The sequence below is a fragment of the Lepidochelys olivacea genome (assembly GCF_965140295.1).
Source record: "Lepidochelys olivacea isolate rLepOli2 genome assembly, chromosome: 9".
NCBI classification, from domain to species: domain Eukaryota; kingdom Metazoa; phylum Chordata; order Testudines; family Cheloniidae; genus Lepidochelys; species Lepidochelys olivacea.
In genome coordinates this window covers 4,650,778-4,674,878 of record NC_140419.1, presented here as the reverse complement: position 1 = coordinate 4,674,878, position 24,101 = coordinate 4,650,778, and the positions used below count along the sequence as shown (strand labels likewise).

The 24,101-nt window shown below is 45.1% G+C and overlaps 1 protein-coding gene across 1 annotated transcript in view; it reads left to right on the top strand.

Moving 5' to 3' along the window:
• Positions 1-24,101, top strand: part of LPP (LIM domain containing preferred translocation partner in lipoma) — a 432,571-nt gene that overhangs the window by 240,266 nt on the left and 168,204 nt on the right. The window contains exon 7 of the mRNA XM_084639858.1: positions 2,530-2,652. Coding sequence (XP_084495984.1) covers positions 2,530-2,652 — 123 coding nt within the window. The remainder of the gene's footprint in view (positions 1-2,529; positions 2,653-24,101) is intronic.

Below are 24,101 nucleotides of genomic sequence, written 5' to 3'. Positions count from 1 at the left end.
TTCTGAAGAAGTCATTCTGATGCACGCTGACCAATTCCACACAAGAAGCTGGGTTAAGAGAACGGGAATGGTGCAGGGGTGAGCGTGCGTAACCTTGACTCTGCCCTCTTGCACGTGTGGGTTAGGATGGCCTTCACTCATGTAATGGCACCCAGTTTCACCAATTCAGAGCTATATCCTACGTAGCCTTCCTTAGGCGCAGCTCGGGGTTTGAGCTTATTGCAACGCTTATCAAGCTGCTCAGGTGGGACTTAGGCTCCGGCCGCTTCCTTTGTCATTTTATCCCTGTGTGGATTGGGAGGTGCTGTGGGGTGGGGAGAACAGAATGGGTGAGATCCTGACCCTATTGAAGTTGATGGGAGTTTGGCTGTTGACTTCAGTGGGGTCAGGATATCACCCCATGACTCCAAAGCTACCCTCCCTTGCAGACGTATTCCGGTGGCGGCAGGCAGGACTTTGAGAGCCACTCCCCTCCTCTTCCTGCTCCTGCAGTGTAGCCAGCTGGGGCGATGGGTCGCCCACCCCAGGACTTGAGGCTCTGAAACCAGCCACCAGACCGAGCTACTCTGGCAGCAGGTGGTCGAAAGCTTGTGCGTCTCCGCTCTCCAGGGCCATGCGTTGCAGCTTGTGCTCGAAGCGCTCTGGTAGCGAGTGGGGAATGGAGAGAAGAGGAAAGCACAAAATAAAGGAGGAGAGAAAAAAGGGAGAGGGACAGAGAAGATGGAGAGGAAAAGTAAAGGAGTTGAGTCTGCATCTGTGTTGGATGAGGGGTAGGGCAAGGGAGAGAGGAGCTTGAAACAGCCAAAGGCTGGGAACCCTGGTGATCCCGTCTGCTCTGTATGAACCCGTTGTAGGATTGGGCCTCCTGCACCTACAAGGCGCACAGTAAATATTGCTCTTGCTCCTTCTTGGCGACTTACAAAGCCTATTGGGAGCAGGTACTCTGGGCTCAGTGGCGGGGTGGACTATGGGGGAGTCAGTGCACTTGGTCATGCCTCATGGCCCACCAGACTGGCCTGGTACCCTCTGCCTGGCTCTCCCTACCGGCAACCACTACTGTGCACTGAGAACTAAGCTTCCAGCCCGGCTTTCCTCTGGGCTGAAGGCTCTAGAGCGAGTGCATCTCGGGTCCTGATACATCCTCATGGCAGGTGCTGGGATTAGCAAATGAAAATCCGTTTCCGTCAGAGCAGAGCTGGGGTCGGTAGGGCTGGGGACGGATTTATGTCACAGCTGCTGCAAGCCATGCCCAAGGAATTCACTCACTGACAAGCAAGTCAGGCTAGCAAGTCTGGCTGCTGTTCTCCCTTCAGGCTGACCGAGATCAGGGGCATGTGGAATCTGCAGAAACACTCGCAAACAGGCGTGGAATAATTTATCGGGCTGGGTCGGCTAGCATGCATTGTCCGTTACTTCGGCTTGGTCAGATCTGGGGCAGCGCCTGGTTTTTTACCCACTTCTCCAGCTGAGTGGATGAGGGTGCTTGCCCAAGGCCACCCAGTGAGTGGGCAGGACAGAGGTAGCGTACCAGAGTCGCTGGCTCCTGGTCCTGTGCTCGCTAACTACTAGACCTAATTCAGACGGTCCCTAAAGAACTGCAGCATTTCCTTGCTGTTCAAACATGTTCTTTCTAAGGACCTTACGCAAGGGTTTGGCTCCATTGTAGCATCATAAAACACTATGGCCAAGGCATGAAAAAGAGCATTTGAAGGGAAATCATTTTACCTCCTATTAAAAGTTACAATGAGGCAAATTTGGCCTGTCTTTCTCAACACAACCACACCCACGCTACCCTCTGCTGTCTGGCCTGCCAGAAGCCGCTGGGCTCTAGGAGGTGGCATTTTTCGGGTGAGATGTAAAAGAGGAATCCTGATCTCTCGTGGTCATTAAAGATCCCATGGGCCTTAATGCAGGATTGTTAACACCATTGCCCTGTGGGGATTCCCAATCAGGCAATGGCATTCTGTCTCCTCCAAATTCCCTTTGTGGTTTCAATTAGATACCATGTTCTTCCTTCCATCTTGAGCTTACCCGTTGCTTTCGTGGTGTTCGGTGCTGTTCAATGACAGCCATGCCGCGTTCCAGGGGTGGGGGACACGATTCCCTAGCAATAACACTCCCAGATGCCCTTTTGAATGCCCATGCTCAAACCATCGCACCAGGCCTGCTGCTAAAATATAGCTGCCTACTCATTTATGCAGCACCCTCCAAACCGCACTAAGATAATTTCATAATCCTTAAATAAACCTTCCAGAAACCATAGGGGAAAATGTGAATTACAAATTAAAAACCAGACTAAATCCTTTTGCAACTCAGTTGTTCCCCCTGCCTGTCGTCCGCTCGCCCTCTCCTATCCCCAGTCTGATTATGGTAGCCAGCTATAATATGTCAACATGTTTATCCATGCGTCACCTGAGGCTCTGGATTTGTTGCCAGGGTGTGAAAGTATCTCCAGGTGATGAAAATCAGAAACTGCATGCGGGATTGAGCCATTTAAATAGTTTGAAATCGTGTTTCTTACTTGGCTAGGTAAATCCCGGTGAGAAGACGCTTGAAGAAAGACGATCCAGTTTAGATGCGGAAATAGACTCCTTGACCAGCATCCTGGCTGACTTGGAAAGCAGCTCCCCATACAAGCCACGGACTCAACAGGTTAGTGTTTGAGCCCCTTTTTATGCCGAACGGTGTGAACTTTGAGAGAGAAATCATGACTTTTGGAGTCAACTTGCAAACCAGTTTGTGTTCACTGAGAGTACGCAAGCCGGTTTTGTATCTTCATAGCATCCAGATGTACCTGCCGAAGGGACAACAGGGGCAGTGTCAGGCGTGTTTAGCTGTCTGTGTGGAGCTGGCCAGAGGTGCCACCATAAAAATGGCACCCTGCGTGCCACGATTTTCTTTCAACAGTAGCTGCTGAATTAAAAACAAGCTCAAAGGCGTGTTTTATCTGTCACTCCTGGCAGCCTGACCCTGCTGTCTGAATATCAAGCTGTGTTCTTTTTGCTTTGCTGTCTAATCAACGGCAGATCTATGATCTTCATGCTTGGATCATAGCACAGCTGTCAGTGTGGTTGATAAAACAATAACGCAGAATGGAACCTCGCTTCCTCCTCCATGTCTAGATGTGGGCTGCAGGGCTGATTTGTGTCCCTATGATTCTGGGGACACCTAGGAAGCAGATCTGTGCATGTTACGTGATTTTTTTAGCATCTGAAAAATAACACAGTAATGGCATTTCAAGGGGATTGTTGATGTGGCATCCAAAGATATCCCAAACCCAATAGCCGTCCAGTTGGACATCTCTTTTACTCTCTCTCCTTACCGTTGCCATCACGTTTTATGTATAGAAGTGTTTCTACACATGTTTATGCAACTTTGTGTATACGATCTATGTGTATGTTTAAGTGACAGTGACTCTGATTAACCCCACAAAAGTAAGAAGAATCAGAATTAGCTGATGCAAATGGTTGCACTGTGCGAGGTATTTGTCTGTATTCCGTTGCAATCATTTGAGGGTAGGCGCTCTGCCTCCTTACCCGTTGCCGTAAATGACCTGGTAGAGTTAGAGTAGGGCTGTACTCACAGCAGCGTTTTGGGTAGACACTGCGCACCCAGCTAACGCCTGTGTAGATAGCAGCGTAGATGGCGAGGCACAGCTTAGGTGAGTAGAGAAGAGTGCCCATGCCTGAACGCCAGGGTATGTAACTACATGGCTCTCGACACACCCAAGAAGTGCCTCTCACGTCTACTCTACCGTTTATAGCAGTTCAGTGTCCTGCCGCCTCCCCGCCGCCGTAGTCTTTGCCCGCTTCCTTCCCCCTGCCGGGGCCTTTCACTGCCACATGGAGCTCCACGCACCCGTGCACCGCTGCAAGTGTAGACAGGGGCTTTCAGAGCTAAAGTAATTCTACCATACATGTGGAAGTTACAAAAGTGCTCCGTGCTGGCCTAACTTTGCTCCCACTGGAGTCAATGAGAACGTTAACACTACCTTACTGGGAGCGGAGTGTGACCAACGTTAAGTTCTCTTTAAAATCCCACCTTTAGGGTCCGTTGGTAGAATTATGGGTGTCCTGGCTTTTTTGGTTGATTTGGACCCTAAGACGGCCTTACGAGACACATGTTGTATTTTCATTGTAGCTGCATGGAGACAGCGCTCATACGTGTTTACAGCCCATCCTTTAGTTCCTTGCAAACACTCTAATTTAGGGTACTCTCCCTAAACTGCAGACCTCATGAAGTAGTCGTGGTTTTGGTCCTTTTTCTCATGTCAAGAGTTTAAGATGAGAGATGGAAAGTTACAATGCTGCCTTTTGTAACTGGGGTTGTGTTCATGCTCTAGTATTCTGTATCAAATTCTGTATTTCTTTTGTTTTTTATTAGGTTTTTTTGGAGGGGTTGGGAAACACTTGATGGGGTTGAAGCAATGTAAGAGATTTACTCTTGTCACAGTATTATCCTTCCTCTGGGCTCTAAAATAATGTGAAAAGACAACGATCTCGCATTATTTTGTTCCCATATTTTGAATAGGTCCTGGTGGTAGAAATCCCAAATTCAAATGCCACTCTATACAGGTTTATTTGGGGTTCTGTAGCATTCGAACACACAGCCCTAGTTGCAATGGAGCCATGTAACTTATTCCAGTTTATAAAGTCGGCAGCCCTGAGATCCTGTATCCCGCTGGCAGTGTGCATAAACTCACATTTTTCATGTGCAACTCGTGCACAATTTGCTGCCTTGATTACGGTGAGTGGCTATGTAGATTTGTCTCTTGGGGTGTGTCTTCACTGCACAGTTAACCTGGGCTTTTACTGGCCTGGTGGTGGTGGGTTGGCACCTGAGCTCCACTTTAGCTTGAGCTGGAGCCTGTCCACTTTTGTGGCAAGGACATATGCAAAATCACTCACGTGCTGATCGTCCGCCAGTGGCTTCCCCCAGTTTCCCCCAAAGGACAGATAAGTTCTTTTTGCAATTGACGCAAATGATTGGGAAGGAATCCTAAAGTGTACCAACACAAGGAACCATGGGACATGCCCTCAGAGGGTAGGCTCACCTGGGCTTTTAGACCTGGGTGCCAATCACCTAGACGAACTGTGCAGTGAAAACGGGCCCTTCAAGTCTAGGAATGGCGGGTTGAGCTTACGTAGTGTGTTTGTTACTACAGCTAGGCACAAACAGGGTGGGTTAGAAGCAGCGTTTCAGCTTTGGTACGGAGCGACCCTTCTTTTGTTCATTTTACGTTACACTTTTCAGTATTTATTATTTAATGAAATTGTGTCCTGTGAAAAATACAATTACGCCAACTATTAACAACAGCTGCAAGAAAAAGAAAATGCTGGAGTTGAATGTGTCATCTGCTATAATCAAAAGGTACATGAGTAAAATCCTCCAAGGGTGGAAACATAATGCAAGCCTTTGATGTTTGTCTTTATTTGATCTGCAGTAAGTATAAAAAAAAACAGTGACTCACTTGACAGCCTATAGTAGGGATAATAGCCTAGGCATCTCATCAGTAAAGCAATGTAGTTACTGGCTCAAGCCTTCACTTATCATCTCAAATGTGCCAGGATAATGGAAGTAGCTAGGAAAAGGGAATTAGGGGTGTCTACACGGGAGATTTTTCCAGTTATACTGGTATAATTAAACCACTATAGTTATACTATATAACGCTGCTGTGGGGACACTCATTCAGGTATAACAGTGGGTTTTTTTAATCTTAGCTTAAACCGCTTCCAAAGAAGCATAACCTAAACTGTAAAAGGGCCCTTTTATACTGGAATAAGAGCATCCATAATGGATAACGATGGTATAACAATAATAGTTTAAATTCACACTCTACCTTATGACTTCCTGTGCAGACAAGCCCTCAGTCTTCTGTGTAAGTTTCTGATTTCGGAAGGATGTTGTTATGGCAGCAGAATCTGGCCCTAACAATGTAACATAGGTTAATCTCCTGTCGCATGGAATTCCCATTCAAAAAGCACCCGTGGGAGATACCCTTACACGTAAATCTGTAAGGTGTTTTGACTTGGTACCGCACAACATTTTGATTAAAAAACCTAGAATGATATAAAATTAACGTGCACGCATTAAAGACTTTAAAAATTGGCTAACAGATAGGACTTGAAATGTAATTGTAAAATGGAAAGTGACATCAAGTGGGTGTGTTTCCAGTGGGGTCCTGCAGGGATCAGTTCTTTGTACTACGGTATTTAACATTTGTAACAATAACCTGGAAGAAAACAAAGTTAGCGGAGGACACAAAAATTGGGGAAGTGGTAAATAATGAAGATTTAGAGCACTGATTTAGAGTGATCTGGATTGCTTGGTAAACTTGGTGCAAGCATAGATTAATAGATTCCAAGACCAGAAGGGACCAGTCTGACCTCCAGTATAACACAGGCCGGAGATTTCACCCAAAGTAATTCCTAGAGCGTAACTTCTAGAAAAATTCCAATCTTGATTTAAAAATTGCCGGTGATGGAGAGCCCACCACGACCCTTTGTGAATTGTTTCAATGGGTAATTACTCTTGCTGTCAAAAATTTGCATCTTATTTCCAGTCTGAATTTGTGTAGTTTCAACTTATACCCATGATACCTTTCTCTGATAGATTGAAGAGCTCATTGTTGAATATTTTCCCTATATAGATACTTATAGATTGCAATCAAGTCAACCCTAACCTTTCTCTTAGTTAAGCTAAATAGACTGACCTCTTTGAGTCTATCACTATAAGACATTCTTTCTAATCCTTAGTCATTCTTGTTGCTCTTCTTTGAATCCTCTCAGATATATCAACATCCCTCTTGAATTGTGCGTTCCAAAACTGGACACAGGATTCCAGCAGCCATCTCACCAGTGCCAAATAGAGAGATTAAACAACCTCTTTACTCCTACTTGGGTTTCCCCTGTTTTTCTCCCATTAGCTCTTTTTGGCCTCATCATCACTCAGGGAGCTCACATTCAGCTTATCCACTGCTGCCCCCAAATCTTTGTCAGCGTCACTGCTTCACAGGATAGAACGTATGGCTAGAACATCCTGTAGGTATGGCTAAACCCTTTGTTCCTAAATAGATACATTTACACTTAGCCCTATTAGCCTGCATATTGTTTGCTTGCGCCCAGTTTACTAAGTGATCCAGATTGCTCTGTGTCATTGATCTGTCCTCTTCGTTACTGACCACCCCCATTTTTGTGTCATCTGCAAAATTTATTAGGGATGATTTTATGTTTTCTTCCAGGTCATTGATAAAAATGTAAAATAACATAATGCAAAGAACTAATGCCTGTGGGATCCCACTGGAAACACACCTGCTTGATGACAAGTCCCCGTTTACAATGACATTTTGAGACCTATCAGTTAGCCAATTGTTAATCCATTTAATGTGTGCTGTGTTCATTTATATTTGTTCTAGTTTTTTAATCAAAATGTCACATGGTACCAAGACAAACGCCTTACAGAAGTCTGAGTATATTATATTAACACAATCTCATAAAAAAAAGATATCAGGTTAGTTTGATAGGATCTATTTTCCTTAAACCCATGTTGATTTGCATTAATTACATTACCCTCTTTAGTCTTTATTAGTCGAGTTCTGAATCAGCTGCTGCATTATATTGCTCAGGATGAATGTCAGGCCTCCAGGCCTATAATTACCTAGGACATCCCATTTACCCTTTTTTAAAAATTTGCACAACATTAGCATTCTTCCAGTCTGCTGGAACTCCCTCGCAAGACTTGTTGACAATAAACATTAATGGTCCAGCTCTTGGATGTAAGTTATCTGGACCTGCTGAATTAAAATTGTCTAACTTTTGTAGCTTCTGTTTAACATTCTTCTGAGATACTAGTTGAATGAAAAGTGTGTTATCACATATGATGAGACGATATCTTCTGTTTTTTCCCCCAAATAGGGAACAAAAATATTTATTGAACACGTCTGCCTTTTCTATATTATTATTGATAATTCTAGCTCTTCCATTTAGTAATGGACCAATACCATTGTCAGGATTCTCTTTGTTACTAATATATTTTTAAAACTCCTTATTGTCCTTAACTCTGCTGACTGTAGATTTCTCCTTGTCCCTTTGCTTCCCTTATTAATTTTCTTTATATAAACAATACACATATTAACACGAATGAATGTACACATCTAGGAACAAAGAACATAGGCCCTACTTACAGGATGGGGGACTCTGTCCTGGGAAGCAGTGACTCTGAAAAAGATATGAGGGCCATTTGCTGAACATGAGTTCCTAGTGCAATGCTGTGGTCAGAAGAGCTAATGTGATACTGAGCTGCATAAACAGGAATATCCAGAGTAAGAGTAGAGGTGTCATTTTACCTCTCTCTTTGGCACTAGTGCAACTGCTACAAGGAATACCGTGTCCAGTTCTGGTGCCTGCAATTAAGGATTTTGATATATTGGAGAGGTTCAGAGAAGAGCCATGAGAATGACTAAAGGATTACAAAGCATGCCATAAAGGCATAGACACAAAGAGCTCCATCTATTTATCTTAACAAAGAGAAGGTTAAGGGGTGACTTGGTTGCAGTCTTTAGGTATCTGTATGAGAAAAATGTTTAATAATGGGCTCTTCAATCTAGCAAAGAAAGGTATAGTGTGATCCAATGGGTGGAAGTTGAAGCTAGACAAATTCTGACTGGAAATACTGTGTAAAATTTTAATGGTGAGGGTAATTAATCATTGGAACAATTTACCAAGGGTCATGGTGGATTCTCCATCACTGACCATTTTTAAATTGGGGCTGGATTTTTTTTCTTTTTTCTTTTTTTTTCTTTTTCTAAAAGATCTGCTCTAGGAATTATTTTGGGGAAGTTCTCAGGCCTGCGATATCCAGGAGGTCAGACTAGGTGATCACAAGTGGACCCTTATGGCCCTGGAATCTGTGAATTATGGCATGGACCTTAGAGATGCTAAATGAATGGGAATAGTCAGTTTCGGGTGTTCAGTACTTCTCTGGAACTTTCATTTGATGCGCTTTGAGCCAAATCTTTTTCCTGTTGAAGTGGACAGCACGGCTTCCACTGATGTCGGTAGGAGCAAGATTTGACTCTTAGGTTGGTGGTTCTTAAAGTAATGCTCAGTTGTAGTGAGTACGTCTACAGCTTGTGGGCATCAATACTGGTATGTCCTCAGAGTTTTGATTCAGCTGACATGCAGGGTTAGAGCACATCAGCATTTCTCTGGTGGTGAATTTTAAGCTTTCGTTTAAAAAAAATCAACTAACTCTTATCGTTTGGGACTTTCTGAAAGTGGCCATATTCAGGGCTGTCTTAATGAGTATGCTGGCACACTGACTGAAAAAATAGCTTTTACAAAGATGTGAATTATCCCCACTCATCCCAATGAGGTGTTGATTCTGAAACCTAATGATGACAATTTAACTGCTTGTAATTTTTAGCAGCAACATCCAACTTCCCTGGAATTCTAGATGGAGCATGAGGTTGTGGGTGAAGGAGGAGAATCACCACTCTATTCCTACAGCCACAGATCTGTATCTGGCCTAATAGTAGAACCCCAGATTGATTGATTTTTTTTTTTTTAAATACAGAAGAAAAAGAGAATCTCTTAAATTTTTTAGCAAGGCTGTTGCCTTGCCTCTAATGCAGTGCTACTCAAAGTGGTCGTCCGCGGACTGGTGCCGGTCCGCGAGCCATCGGCTGCCGGTCTGCGCGCACACTGGGGAAAAATATTGCCGGTCCCCCACTTCAGATAGCTTGAGAAGCACTGCTCTAATGCCCTGGGAGCTATTTGCAGGAAATTCAGGCAGTCCTGAAATTCCTATCTCCAAATGCAGAATTGCATCAATCACTTGAACTGCTTGTTTGGCAGGTGCTCTGATATTTGTCCCAGAGTTAACACTCTCCAGGGGCTTTGCTGTTGCCATAGTTCTCATTCCAGCGTCTAAGTTTTCCATGCACACTGACACACGTATGCAGATAATTATGCATGGGGCAGGTATGTTCACAGGTACCTTGGGTGTATGTATGAATTTTCAGGCAGTACTTTCAGCCCTTTGTATATTTGGATCATGGCCTATCTCTAGAGGAGAGAAAGTCTTCCTTTGCTCATGAACTCTAGCCAGAGCCAGCTAGCTAACTGATGCTGTTCCGATTAGCAGATGCTTGAAGCTGCCGCATCTGTTGGTATGTATTAGAAGTTAATTCTTTTGATAAGAGCATGTCTGTTAAGATTTTTTAAATTTTTTCCCCAGATTATCAGATTGTCACAGGTGAACCAGATAAGAATGACCTTTATGTTCTAGTATTCCCTCCTGTTGTATTGTTGCCAGTGTGACAATAAAGTACTTCTATCCCGTCTATTTATTTTTTGCAAATGCAAAATCAGGTTCACAAAACCCTTTTGCTTTCCTGCTTCTGAAATAGCATTTCATGCCTCAGATCCGCTCATTTTTGCATACGTGTTTGGTTACAGATTCAGATGAAGCCGAGTGTAGAATATATTGTGTTTTATAATCTATGCTGTCATCTCCAATTTTGTACGTGGATAAGGATAAATATTGACTTTGGGAACTGCGATGAAGTGAGCTGTAGCTCACGAAAGCTCATGCTCAAATAAATTGGTTAGTCTCTAAGGTGCCACAAGTCCTCCTTTTCTTTTTGCAAAAAGTAAATGGTACCTCATAAATTATTATGTTTTTAACTTCTGCATTCATTATTATTTTGTTGTGAATGGTTTAAGAGCATGTCCCTTACCTTTTTAAGCAGCTCAAGGTATCCCGTAAGTTGTCAAATTTTGTTTCATAGCTTTTATTTTTCAGTGGCACCAGCGTACTCTTCATGAGCCCCTTAGGAAATGAGTCACTCATTACTCCAGCGTAGGTTTTCGTGATATGCCATTTGATTAATAATAATGAAATCTCTCTCACCCTGAAGGTGCTCATAATGCTTCATAAACTATGTATGCACAATGCCATCGAAATGCAGCCACCTCTGGGGTGGAGGGCAGCAGATAGCCAGTGCACAGCACACTATTTATCTGCTTTTAGGGGCTGTTGCATCTGAGCATTTCACATACATTAACAAATTTACCGTCCCAACATCCCTATGAGGTAGGGAAGAAATGTTCCAATTTTGCAAGTGGGGAAACTGAGGCAGAGAGATCATGTAATTTGCCCAAATTCACACAGTGAATCAGTCGCCACTGGAACTGAAACCAGCTCTCCAGAGTCCCAGTCACTTAACTCTAAGCTTATATTTCCTCCCATCACGCACTGCATGATAGGAGGAGGAGGAAAGATTTTGGCTAAGGACACCCGGAAGAAACCTGGGACCTGTGGTAGAGCAGGAAACTGCACCCCCGTCTCCCAGTTCCAGATTGGACCAACTTCCCTCTCTCTGTCCTCCCTGACAGTACATCTATCTACTGTAAATCCCTCCCCTGCGCCCTCACTTGATAGACGGTGGAGCAGTCCTCCTTTCAGCTGAAGTGAAGGGAATGCAGAAGAGTTGGAATCAGGGCAATAAAGGAGAATAAGAGCCAATCAGCCTGCTGTGCAGTTCTTCCGCCAGACCTTGCTATCACTTGCATAAATATACATGATACATTTATGGCCTGAGCGTGTATCAGAGTTGTTACAAGAGGTTCCCAGTCCAAAACAGTTAAAGTATGAGGCAAATGCAACTGTGGACAGTTTTAAGGGGCTGTCTGTATTTTTTTGGTCATTGATTGCCTTTTGCTTGCCTGCCTACAACCTATTAAGATATGACTGCAGAGCTGAACTGCCTTCTCTCTTTCTGTATATTAAAGCTGCACAGACTAATAGACTTAAAAAAATGATACAGGAAAGTTATGAATCGATGAATCCTCTCTGTAGCTCTTCTAATAACTGTAAATTATTCCAGTTTGCTAGAAGCTTCATTGTACGAGAGAGAGGAAGTTGTTTCCTTGACTCAGACTTTGTATTGCAGCAAAATTGAATGAGAGGATATTTATATTTTGGCTTGGAAGTAGTTCTGATTTTCACAGCCTAGCGTTGTCATCTTTTGTTCCATAAAACAAGCTCAATGACATAGCCTACAAGCCTAACTTAGCATGTATTATTACCACATTGTGTTTCAATAGGGAGCAGACTTGTAAGTGGAGGAAACAGACCTTGAAAGGGGGAAAATATTATACCCAAGCAAACCTACTTCACAGCTAAAAGCCTGCACTCCAATTCCCTGTCATTTCTACATGGCATCAATAATGCTTTGGTCCAGCAAGTATCAATGTCTTTTCTTTGAAATTTGTGGGAGAAATGGCTCTGCCCAGAAAATGAGATTTTGAAACTGTTATTGAAATATCTCTATCATTGTGTGCAGTCTGAGATGTAGTTTTATTTCAGTCTCGGACTGTCTCTTGTTTCCAGTCCACTCTATCAAAGTTTCACCTAGGAGTGTGTCTAAGACACTGAAACAGATAACATTGTAGGTCAGTAGGAAGGCATATACAGCTTGCAGCATGGTTTGTGGATTTTTCATAGCTTTCAGGCCAGGTGTTGCTATGATAATCTAATCTGACCACCCCTCTTGCAGAATACAGGCCAGAGACCATCATCCAATGATTCCTTCATCCAACCCATAACGTGTGGTTGAGCTAGAGTTTATATTTGGTCTGGGAGATGGAGACGCTTCAGAAGATACCTGGATATATTTTCTCTCGACTTGAAGTGATTTCAAAGCAGTGGATTAATTAGCACATTGCGAACGATTTCTAATAACAGCAATGGAGAAATATCATGGTCGTCACAAATCTGGCACACCAACAGCCATTCGGAGCTTCATGATGACAGGGAGGATAAGTTTTTAATTCCCTGTTCCAAAACCACTAACGCTATAGCTCTTCCTCAGTGCCCGGCATTTGGAGCCATACAAAAGTGCAGGTCTAATTACTGCCTTGTTGGTCTTACTTTTCAGTTTGATAGGCATTCCCCTATTGCAGATCATTCCATTCACTTCTCTCCATGCCTTTCCTGTTCTGTTTATGTATGAATCGAATTATTTGCACAGTATTTTAGGGTTGGTGCATCTCACAGGACTGAGATGAGCAGCAGAGTACGCTCTGATTCCAGGACCCCTCAACAAGGTTTTGCAACAAATAAGGTAAAATGAGGGTTAATTTCTTTTCTCAAAAGATTTTAGTGGCACATAATTGGCATGACTCACATAACTTACTCATGGCTTTGCCAATGTTGTAATATGGTCATCCCTAACTAGTGGCAATAAAATTTTAGTGAGCACGCTGCCATAATATGTTACACATACTTGAGTGTGAGTTCACATTATATGTGTGTGGGTTTGCGTATGAAATCCTCCATGCATGTGGCTATATGGATCAGAGTTTAGTTTGGCATAGCATCTTTCGTATGGGTCACATTATACAGTTACTGTAAATACTATAAGTACCGAATTTAACTAGATAGTAAGAGAAAAGGGGGAGATGTATGAATATACAGGCAAGGAAGGAAAAACATTTTCAGGCAGAATCTGAAATGAGGTGGACATTGGGTGAGTAGGGTTTGCAGAAAGGTTGCCTGGATGATGGGAGCTGCAGAGGAGAAGGCACATGAGCCAAAAAAATGCACAGATAGCTTAATACGTCTCTTCCATTTGCACTTGAAGTCCCCTAGCCCTTTTCCCCCAAGGAGTAAAGCTAAATTACTCCCTATAATTCACTCTTCAGTGCTTTCTCCTGTCCAGTTTTAAATCATTCAAATGAAGGGGCTTCCACTGTTTCCCTTGCGAGACTGCTCCAGATTGTAATGAATACCTCGGTTAGGAATCTTTATTGATAGTCAACTTCAGTATTTCTTTGCTTAATTGAATCCCATTGTTCTTCATTATAGTTCCTGGCGCTTGCCCTCTCTCACACACATACACACGCTCTACAAGGAGTTTTACATTCTCCACTACAAAGCTGTAATAAAAGGACTGACAGCCTGGATCTGTAATATGCCTGACCTGACAATTAAGCAAACTTACGGCTATGTCAGCCTGCCAGATGGATCATCGACTCACGATGTAACGTGTGTTGCTTCTGAATGTACTGGAGTGCTGTTTCCTATTGTATGTTTGCTGAGTCTGAGAGACAGGGAGAAGAGCAGTTTTATTGAACTAAACCCACTCATTTAGAGAGAGTTTAAGGACAGTGAGATGTGACAGATAAAATAAAATCATAGGGCTCTAGTCCGTGTTTATTTTAATTTCAAATGATAGGGGAAAGAGAGACGTAATATTTAAATCCATAGATTCAAAAGGTCTCTGGTCTTAAAGAAATAGTCAAATCCTGCAGGACCTTACTTTGGTTTTACTCAGACAAAAGGACCTGTAACAGGGGGCTGCCCCTTTAAAAGCCAGGGGGGTCAGTAAACCCTGTTAGATTATCAGACCCAGCTGGGAAGGATCAGATGATCCTGGGTAGACAGACTCACGCTAGAGGGGCTCCAGCTAGCATGCTAAAAATAGTTGTGTGGACAGTGCAGCTTGGGCTAGCCCCCAGAGCACAACCTCCCCTCCCCTGACCCCCTAGGCTTGAGCTTGGCTGCCTAGCCCTAATCACGCTGGGGCTGCATTGTCCACACTGCTATTTAGTGCCTAGTGCAAGCCCCTCTAGCGTGAGTGTGTCTGCCCGGGCTGGGAGCCGTCTCCCTGCTGCAGTGTAGACAGACCCTAGGTGGCAGAGGCAGCTCAAGGTGGTATAGGTGGAAGATGGACACTTACAGTAGGGTGATTGAAGGGAAGGCTGTGTTCTCCTTTCAGCCATGAGAGAGGCCAGGGAAAAAGCCTCGAGGTGCTGTACCCTAGGGTGGGCAAGGGAACTTCTTTTGTTTTGATGCTTTGCCTAAGTTTTATGTTGAGGAATAAAACGGTGCCCTGAAAGAGTCTTGGATGTGGCCATGGGTCCTTCTTGGGCAGTGGAGACGGAGCAGCAGGCCGTGCTCCCAAGGAGGTCAAAGAGAGCTTTGCATGGGTAATGAATGTAGGGTTTGGGCCGTTAAGCACCAATAATGTGCAGCATTGCCCTTCCTAATCATTGCATCTGAAACTTGCTAAGGAACTTAAGGTCTATGGAAGGACAGAAATGTTGGTTATCAAATAGTCGGCACTTTGCACTTGAGCTCCCGTTCACTAACGTCAATACCATCTTGGTGCTTAGGAAGGAAGGATGGATGACCTTGTGGTTAAGGCTCTGCCTGAGCGCTCAGGAGATTTGGATTCAAGTCCCTGCTCTGTAGCAGACTGTCTCTGGGTGCATCTACACAGCAGTAAAGCCCCCCTGGCAGCACGCCTCAGAGCCTGGGTCAACTGATTCAAAAACTGATAAAAATAGCAGCATCGACGTTCCCTCTCAGGATGGAGCCCAGGCTCCGAGGCCTGGCAAGGGAGGAGGGTCTCAGAGCTCACACTGACCTGCTATTCGGGGCAGGGACTGTCTCTCACTCTGCGTGTGTGCAGCGCCCAGCAGGGCTCTGCTCGCATTAGACGGTCTCAAGGCACTGCTATAATTCTACTTGTACATATCTGGCCCTCTTGAGCCCTGGTGTCCCTCTTTCTCTTGGTTCCTTTCTGAGGAACCCTCAGCTCCACTGGCTTCATCCCACCTAAGTTAGGCTCATATGCAATGATCAGCTGCTTTGCAGCCTCTCTTTGCATCTCCCAAAAGCTTGTGCTACGTGTGGGCCTGCACAGCTGTCCTGCAACTTCCTTTATAGTTACATATTTAAATAGGCCTGGCTAACGATTAATACAGTCCTTAGCGGTGCGTCCATTGCCTTTTGTCTCTCTGACATATGGGAGTTCCCAAGGCACTGTTGGTGACTTCCAAGCCGGTGTCTCCTTTGAATTGCCTCAGGGTCTCCGCTGTTCCCGAGAAATCCGGACCTGGTCCTGCAAATATTTACACACCTGAGGAGAACTTTGTACACGTGAGCAGTCCCACTGACCCGAATTAACGGGGCTACTCACATGCATGGATCTGCAGGACCGAGGCCCAAGACTGCAGGTTGAGTAGATTAGGAAGTGTGTCTTGTTGGTATTTTGTCTTCTATTGTGACATTTCTCTCAAACCCTTTCAGTTCTGGCTGCTGTAAAGCACACGAAGGATTTTGTCAGGGCCTGTATTTGCTTCTGGCCTGGCTAGGTAAATGAGAGTGTCAGAGCTCTGCTTGCTGGACTCTTATATTAATGCTTTTGAAATGCCAGCCCATTCGCCTGTTATATTCTGCAGCTGAATCTGCTGGGATGTATTCTGTGCTTAGGGGGCCTCAATAAAGTAAATTTTGCTCTATCCCCCATTTTTACATCCCCTACCTTCAGGAGCATCAGTGACGGAAGTTTGTCATCTAGGGAAATACCCTACCTGGAAGCATGACTCATCTCATTCCCTGTTTCTCAGTATCTGTCTGTCAGGCACCACTGTATCTAATCCTGAAATTAAGCAAATTTCTGTGCAATATCTATTCCTTTCTGAGCCCTCGTTGTGGTTGAACTACAAAAATGGGGACTTCCAACTTTCACTGTTTGACCGTCACACCTGAATCAACTCTTGGACATTTTATTATTATTATTTATTATTTTATTATTTACAAATACTTGATCTTCGAGAAGCTATGGAGGAGGATGACGATTTGCGTTAGCTGTGTTTTTTGTAGTTTCGCTCAGTCTCAAAGGGTTTTGAAAACATTAATGACTGAAGCACGACACCGCTTTCTGATGGGGCTTTTGTATGTTGACACCTCATGATTCCTAAAGACAATGTCCACAGGCAGTAGTTCATGGCTACCAGCATGACATAGGATGAGAGGCACCTGGTTATATTTTAGAGGCCGTTAAGATGCTCATCAGACTGGACGCCAAAGGATGTTTGGTCTAGCAATTGTAGCAAGGAACTGGGAGTCATACTTTTTTGTTGTTCTGTTCCTGACTGTTGCTCAAATGCAGTGAGATCATGGGCAAGTTACTTAACCGCTCTAGGCATGGTTTCCCCTCTGTGAAATGAGGATGATGATAATTACCTACCTCCTATGAACTTTAGGGTGATAGTTGGAAAACACTTGAAAGACAATGAAAGATGTCATGAAAGCACAAAATATCCTTTGTTTAGATCAGCCTATATACAATCTGACTTGCTGGGGAAAGTCAGTAGATCAAGTACGTTATTTTTAAGAACAGACCCTTGAAGTTTGTGTTAGTGAATCAGAATCCAGCTCTGAGATCAATTATTTAATATTTCATGCCATTGATCGTGTGATGTTAACTTGATTGCATGTTCTATGGAGAGAGAGTTAAAACTGGGGCACTTCAAAGATTCATACTCTGTATTTGATTTGATAAATATATTAGCAGGTTGGAGGATCTTAGATTTTGTGCTGTCTTATAATAGCTAGAAGTGCAATGAATTAGCAAAATATATACAAACTTTTGACGGTTAAAGGAAAAAGTAAAGGTTTGGGATACTTCCTGCTGAAATAAATAGCATTTCTCTCGTTCTTTCTCTCTAATCAGGAACCAAACATGCTCTGTATTGTTTTGTGGCTGTAGCAGGGGGGCCTGGAGAAAGAGAGAAAGCTCATGTATAGAAAGCTTTGTGTCCTGGGGGAGGGAGCCCAGCAAAGCTAATTATATAGACACTCCCACTCTATTACCCTTGAAAGAAATTGAGCCCAACATTCTGTTCTTAAACTCGTTAAACTATTCTTTTTGGGTGCAAAGATCTTATTTAGGAAATGAAATAGCTCCACTATGTAATCAGAGCGGGAATTGGAGCAAATCATTGTATTTACCCATTTGATTAGGTATTAAAACAGCTACTTAAGTCCCCATTTAAAATCTGCTTAGCAATTGCACAGTGGTGCTAACTGGAGGCCCTAATTAGAAGAGGAAAACATTATAATAGTCTAATATACTTTAAAAAATGGTGTGGCTCTTCTCTCTTGTTGGTCAGGGCCAGATTCTGTCTGCTCCCCTGTGATTCTCATGATGGGGGTGGGAGAAAAGGTTCGGAGAATCCTGCTGCAGCACCGAGATTCAAACCTTTCCACACCAGCTGGTCAGCCCAGGCTAGTGCTGAAAGACGCTGCACCTCCAGAAAGGAGGTGTTGGCGGCCTTGCTCCAGAGACATTGCAGCCATTGGTATACGCTGCCTTCTATGCCCACCTCCCCAGCTGTGGTTACCAAACCACCACGTAGCCCTCAGTTGGCATTGCGTAGCAGTGTGAATATGAATCGCTCTCCCATCAATCCGTCACCCTTCTGTGCATGATACGCACACAAGGGCACTCTGCCTTCCCTGTAACATTCATCACCTCCTCGCCATTGATCTGTCCGCAAAGGCTTGGAAATGTGCCGTTACTGAAGGTTTCGTTTCCCACCTTTAGTCACAAAGCCAGGGAGATTACCGACAGAGTGGACAGTCCAACGGCACCGGTTTTGTGGTACAAAACAGACACCATGGTAGAGCTGGCACAGTTTGCAAGTATATAATATGCTCTAGCGAGAGTAAATAACCGCCAAAATAACACAGCTCTTGTTGATCAGGCCAATTTACGACAGCAAAGCAAACTCCATTATGGGGAGAAGACTCGCCATTTGGGCCGTGTGTGGACAGCAATGACAGACACCCAGCAAGTGTTAATTTTGCTAGTCACCCTTGCTGGCCACAAAATGTCAATAAAGGAGTGACTGGAAAAGAGCAGTGCTGAGGAATAAGACAATCATTCATTCATTCTTATGCTGTCTGTTGTGAATCACTAAATAAATAAGCCTGGTTTGTTTGCTTTGGGCTGGTGTCTTAGACTTCCAAGTGTACCGTACAGGAGGGTTGTCGATTGGTCTACTGAATTTCTTACCATTATTGAGTCTGATGATCATTCCTTTTATCTCATTGATTTGAGGAGCATAAGGGCTAAGAAATACTGTAACTGGAGAATCCATATTCATTATTCAGATTAGATTTACTTACTGGAAGCTCTTTAAGTAAAGGACTGTCTTTTTGTTCTGTTTTTACAGTGCCAAGCACAAAGGGGTTCTGGTCCGTGACTGGAGCCTTCTAGACACTCTGGTCACAGAACTAATACTACTAATGATGAATAAGAGCAGGGAAGCTTTGTGAGAAGAGCCGCTAGCTGCTCCTAATTTGAAGAAGTTCATCCTTTTACAATTGTTTGCAAATGAGGGCAACTCATTTGGATAGCAGCATATCCATCCCAGTCGGCCCACCCAGGACAGATGCTTCCAAAAGGGACCTGCTGACAAATATTTTTTGTTCAGAAGAACAATCCTGGCACTTTAAAAAGCTGTAACCTTTACAATGCCTGGCTATGTGCAAATCAGGAGCACTCTGTTCATTTCCTCCTCTTCCCCTGTACCTGGTGCTTGCCGGCACGGGGTGCTGGTACCCCTGTTTGGCCGCTGTGAAGTTCTTAAGATGTCACACGTTCAAAGCATCACACTGCTGTCTTAGGGATGGGCGTCTGCATCACAGCTCCAGAGGGAAAAAAACCCAAATCCAGTTCTCTCTGCACTAATTGTCCTCTGTGGTTAGCAGTCTTCCTCTGAGAGGTCTGGAATTGCCAGGGCTGTGAAGAGCGCTCTCCAGAGAGGGTTAGAGGAGCTTGGTGGAGCAGCCCCGGGGAAGCATGCGCTGGCTCTGGCCGCTCTGTACCTGTTCTGCTGAGAGAGAGACAGAGGACTTCGGTCTCTCGGGCGCAGTCAATCTGGCACCATTCCACAGCACTACATTTTAAAAGGGAAAGAAAGGGGACCCATTAGGCCCAGCCTATGTTAGGTAAGTTTGTGACTTAGGGAACAAGCACATCATTTGCCATAGGTTAGACGTGTGCTGTAGATTTTAACAAACGCCTAATTCCTTTTTCAACGGTGTTTGGACACCTGTAATTAGATGGAGCCGTTACGCAGGGCGGTGTGTCGCTGTAACAACTGTGACCCCACCTAGCTGGGAGGAAGAAAAATGTTCAAGAAGGTAGACGGTGTTGGTGCTTCCTTGACTTGAGTGCTGCGGGAACGTATTAAGGGTCCGGTCTCTCTGAGGTGCTGAGCACCTGTAACTCCTACGAAAGTCAAGGGGAATGCTCAGTACCTTTGACAGTTCATTCTCTTGTCAGAGAAATAGGGGCTGTAATTTGCAGACTACCCTAATGCTTTGACCCAGCAAATCATTTGAACATGTGCTTTAAGTCCCATGGATGTCAATGGAACATTTTCAGCACATGCTTAAGTGCTCTGTTGAATCAGGGCCTAAAATGGAGGCTTGCTATAGGAGTCTGTGTACATATCCATAAGCAAATGGACAGGTACGACTTGCTTTTCTAACTCCCCAGATTGGGCTGCTGCCCAGCCCTCTGACAACTGAAACTGTTACCAGACGGTGTGTACTGGGACACTAGTCCAGTGTCCACGCTGACATTGCACCGATAAAACACACGTCGTTCAGGGAGGGGTTTTCAGCCACCGACAGAACATCCAGGTTTCACCTGGAGGACTCAAAGTTGAGTGTAGACACATACAGAGATGTGCCGAAATAAGATAAGTTTTATCTGTAAAACTGTCCCGTGTGGACCAGTCCTGGATGTGACGCTCAGCCTCTCTCTGCTGACCATAAGGTTGCCACTTTGTTTGTTTTCCTTGACCTGCTGTTGCGTGCTTGCCTGGACCATCAGTCTCAAACTTGCTTCATCACTCTCCTTAAACCTGTTAGAGATCTAATCCCCCTGCTGCCGTAATGAGACAGGCAGAACCCCCTGCTCCACCACACGAGGTCAAGTGGCTAGGGTGACCAAATAGCAAGTGTGAAAAATCGGGATGGGGGTGGGGGGGTAATAGGAGCCCATATTAAAAAAAAAGCCCCAAATATCGGGACTGTCCCTATAAAATCGGGACATCTGGTCACCCTAAAAGTGACCCTTTGTCACATGGGTACAGAATAAAAAAACCCCAGTGACCTTACTTCTCCGCAGCTTGTTCTGGATCTTACACAGAACCTTTTGCCTCTTGCTTTCCCCATGCAGTCACTGCTTCAACCCCCTGGGCTCTTTGCCTGAGGGAATGCAAAGTGTTGTTGTTAGGGCATATCTGGGACAATTAGGTTTTATTCCTAGCTCTTTCGCTGATCTGATCTGTGGCCAGAGGGGAAGTCATGCCCTCTCTGTGCCAGAGCTCACTCCGCTGTAAAATGGCTGTAATAATCCATACCTGCCTGCCAGGGTATTTGTTAGGATGAATTATTTGAGAGGCTCGGATGACAGGGGTTCCACACATGCAGAGTGGTGTTGTCCTGGCCCTGATCCTGCAAGCGTTCGGAGCTCCACTTGGCTTTGAAACAAGCTCCAAGCACTTGTAAGACTGGTGCCTGTATGTGCAAACATCCTCCCGTCATCCCCTGCCCAAGGAACACAGAATGTGTGCTAAAGCCATCATGTCCGTGTCGTGGCTTTCTCTCTGCCCAAATGGGCATTGATTTCATTTGCAGACAACACAAAAGCCACTCCTGTGGAGACATGCATTCCAGCATGCTGAATAGCAGGATTTCCCTTTGCCAAATCGTTTTTTCTTCACTTGATTGCAGAACAGTATTTCAGTGTTTGATTGTTGGGCCTTTCTGTCTCTCCAGCATCACAGTGTCTCAAGCTGGCATGCAGATTTTTAATTTTAAACAAACATGAGGGCTTCTTTTCTTCCATGCCGACTGTGCTAATGTTTTCTGTGCCAGGGGTCTGGCGTGTTGCAGTTTGCCCTCTGGTTCATGAGTGCTTATCCTTTGACTGTCTCCTGCTGATGTTAAGCAGTGCAGACATGCTTACTTGCTGAAAGTGAAGGGCTAAGTCAGGTCATTAAATCCTTGTTCTCATCCCATCATCTTTTCCATCCAAGAGATTCATTTTGCACAGTAACTTGGTGTCATTTGAGGAGGATTCACCCCGCCCCCAGTGAAAAATAACCTATTGTAATCCTATCTAAAAAGGGCTCCTTAGGCAACTGCTTAATTGCCTCTCCATAAATGCATAGTAAATTCCTCAGAGGGGCTAGTACACTTCTGCTCCGCGGGGGTGTATTCGGAGTAGAATTCCCCCCCTGGAGTAACCCTTGATTTCACCAGTCCTTATTTTGAGAATGCGCCGTTCCTTGTGGAATCGACAAGTGCCCTATGGGGAAATGTCCACATCACAAAACCAATCCCAGCAGCAAGCTCTAGAGGTCAAGGATTGGACAGACCATGGAAACAGCTTACGGTCGTGCTAAAAAGGCATCATTCTGGGTCAGGGAGTTGGGCGTGGTCCTGCGCCCCTTGAAGCCCAAGGCAAAGCTCTGCAGGACCTGGTCCATTGATGGGATAGGGTGGGGAAAGCTTGCTCTGCCATTGCTCCGTGCTCCAGCCACGGTGGGCAAATTACGACTTTTCGTCAGCCAACCCGGCATTTTTCCCTAGGTTCTGCCACACCGCAGTCAATAGGTATTTGATGCAACAGGCTACTGAGAATTCAGTGGCAGATCCCTGTGAAATAAACCTGTTACATCAAATGCACCAGACTCACCCTGATGTCCCACTGACTTGAACCTTTTGCCTCTGGACTGTGGCTGCAGGGGAGTCACATTCAGCAGCTGGCAAGCTGAGAGCGTTGCCTATCATGCTGACCAATGCTGACTCATTGGTTCTTTGTGCTCCCCCCGTCCGTATCCATCTGCTGTCACTTGTCTTATCCTTAGATCGTCAGCTCTTTGGGGCAGAGCCCGTCTTCGTTCTGTGTCTGTTCCGCAGCTAGCCGCACAGTGGGGTCCGGGTCTATGACCGGAGCTCCGAGGCGCTCTCGTAATACGCCTAGCCAATAACACAACTAAGTAGCAGCACGGAGCTGAAGGGTCACTCTCATTGCTTCTGTGGCTGATCTGAATGCAGCCCATGGTGGTTCTCGCTGAGGCATCAGTGAGTGAAACGGTGTGGGCCTGAGTGAGCCCAGAACATGAAAGCACAGTCAACTGGCTGATTCGCTGCTAACCTCCCTTGCCTTTGGCTTCCTCGTGTTCATTATTTTCTAATACAAATAAAGCGAAACTTTCTTTTTCTTTTTTTTCTTTTTTTTTAACATTTCCACCTGCCACCACACGCGCACACCCCTCTCTCGCTGGCAGACTCTTCCCATGTCTTGTTGCGTGGCACAGTCCTGACTCAGACCCTGAGCCCAGATTTCCAACAAGCCCCCTAAAGACACACCTGCAGCATTGTAGGGTCTCTCCCACTGTGGATGCAATTCCCCCGGATGGGCATCCTCTGGCTGCTGGATTGCATGTTACAATCAGTTACATGTGCTGGCACGGTGACATAGTCCACCAGATTCTGCAAGTGTGTTTCTCATGGGAAAGTTGCCCCCCAGCACCTGGGCATGAAAATATGCCAGTGAACAGCATCCATGGGAAGCGTCATGCTAAACTGTGTATAAAGCTAGAGGAGTTGAGGGGTTACATTTCATTGCCATTAAAATCAAAGGGATCTTCACCATTGAGTCCAGTGGGGCCAGGGTTTCTCCCAAGACAGAGAGCCAGGAGAAGGCTGGCTCTAGGTTTTGTGGGGCCTTCTGTGAAGTGGCTTGTGTGGGACCCCATCCAGATCCCTTCCCTTCGCTCGGCTTCTCTCTGCATGCCTCCAGGCGGCATGTTCTTTGGTGACCTCCCTGCTCCCCGTGGCACAGGAGATGGTGCTGAAGCGGAGCTCTCCAAGCAGCGAAGGGCACTGGCCAAGCTGATTGCTGCAGCCCTGCGAATGCTGGCGTCAGGCAGCACCAGAATCGAAGAGCTGGGGGGGGGGGGAGGGACAGAATAGGTGAGTGGCATGTGGAGCGGTGTGATAGGTAGCAAAGAACATAAGAACGGCCACGTGGGGTCAGACCGATGGTTCATCCAGCCCAAGAGCCTGTCTTCTGACAGTGGCCGGAGCCAGATGCTTCAGAGGGAATGAACAGAACACGGCAATTAGCAAGTGATCTATCCCCTGTTATCCAGTCCCAGCTTCTGGCCATTGGAGATTCAGGGACACCCAGAGCATGGGGTTGCATCGCTAACCATCCT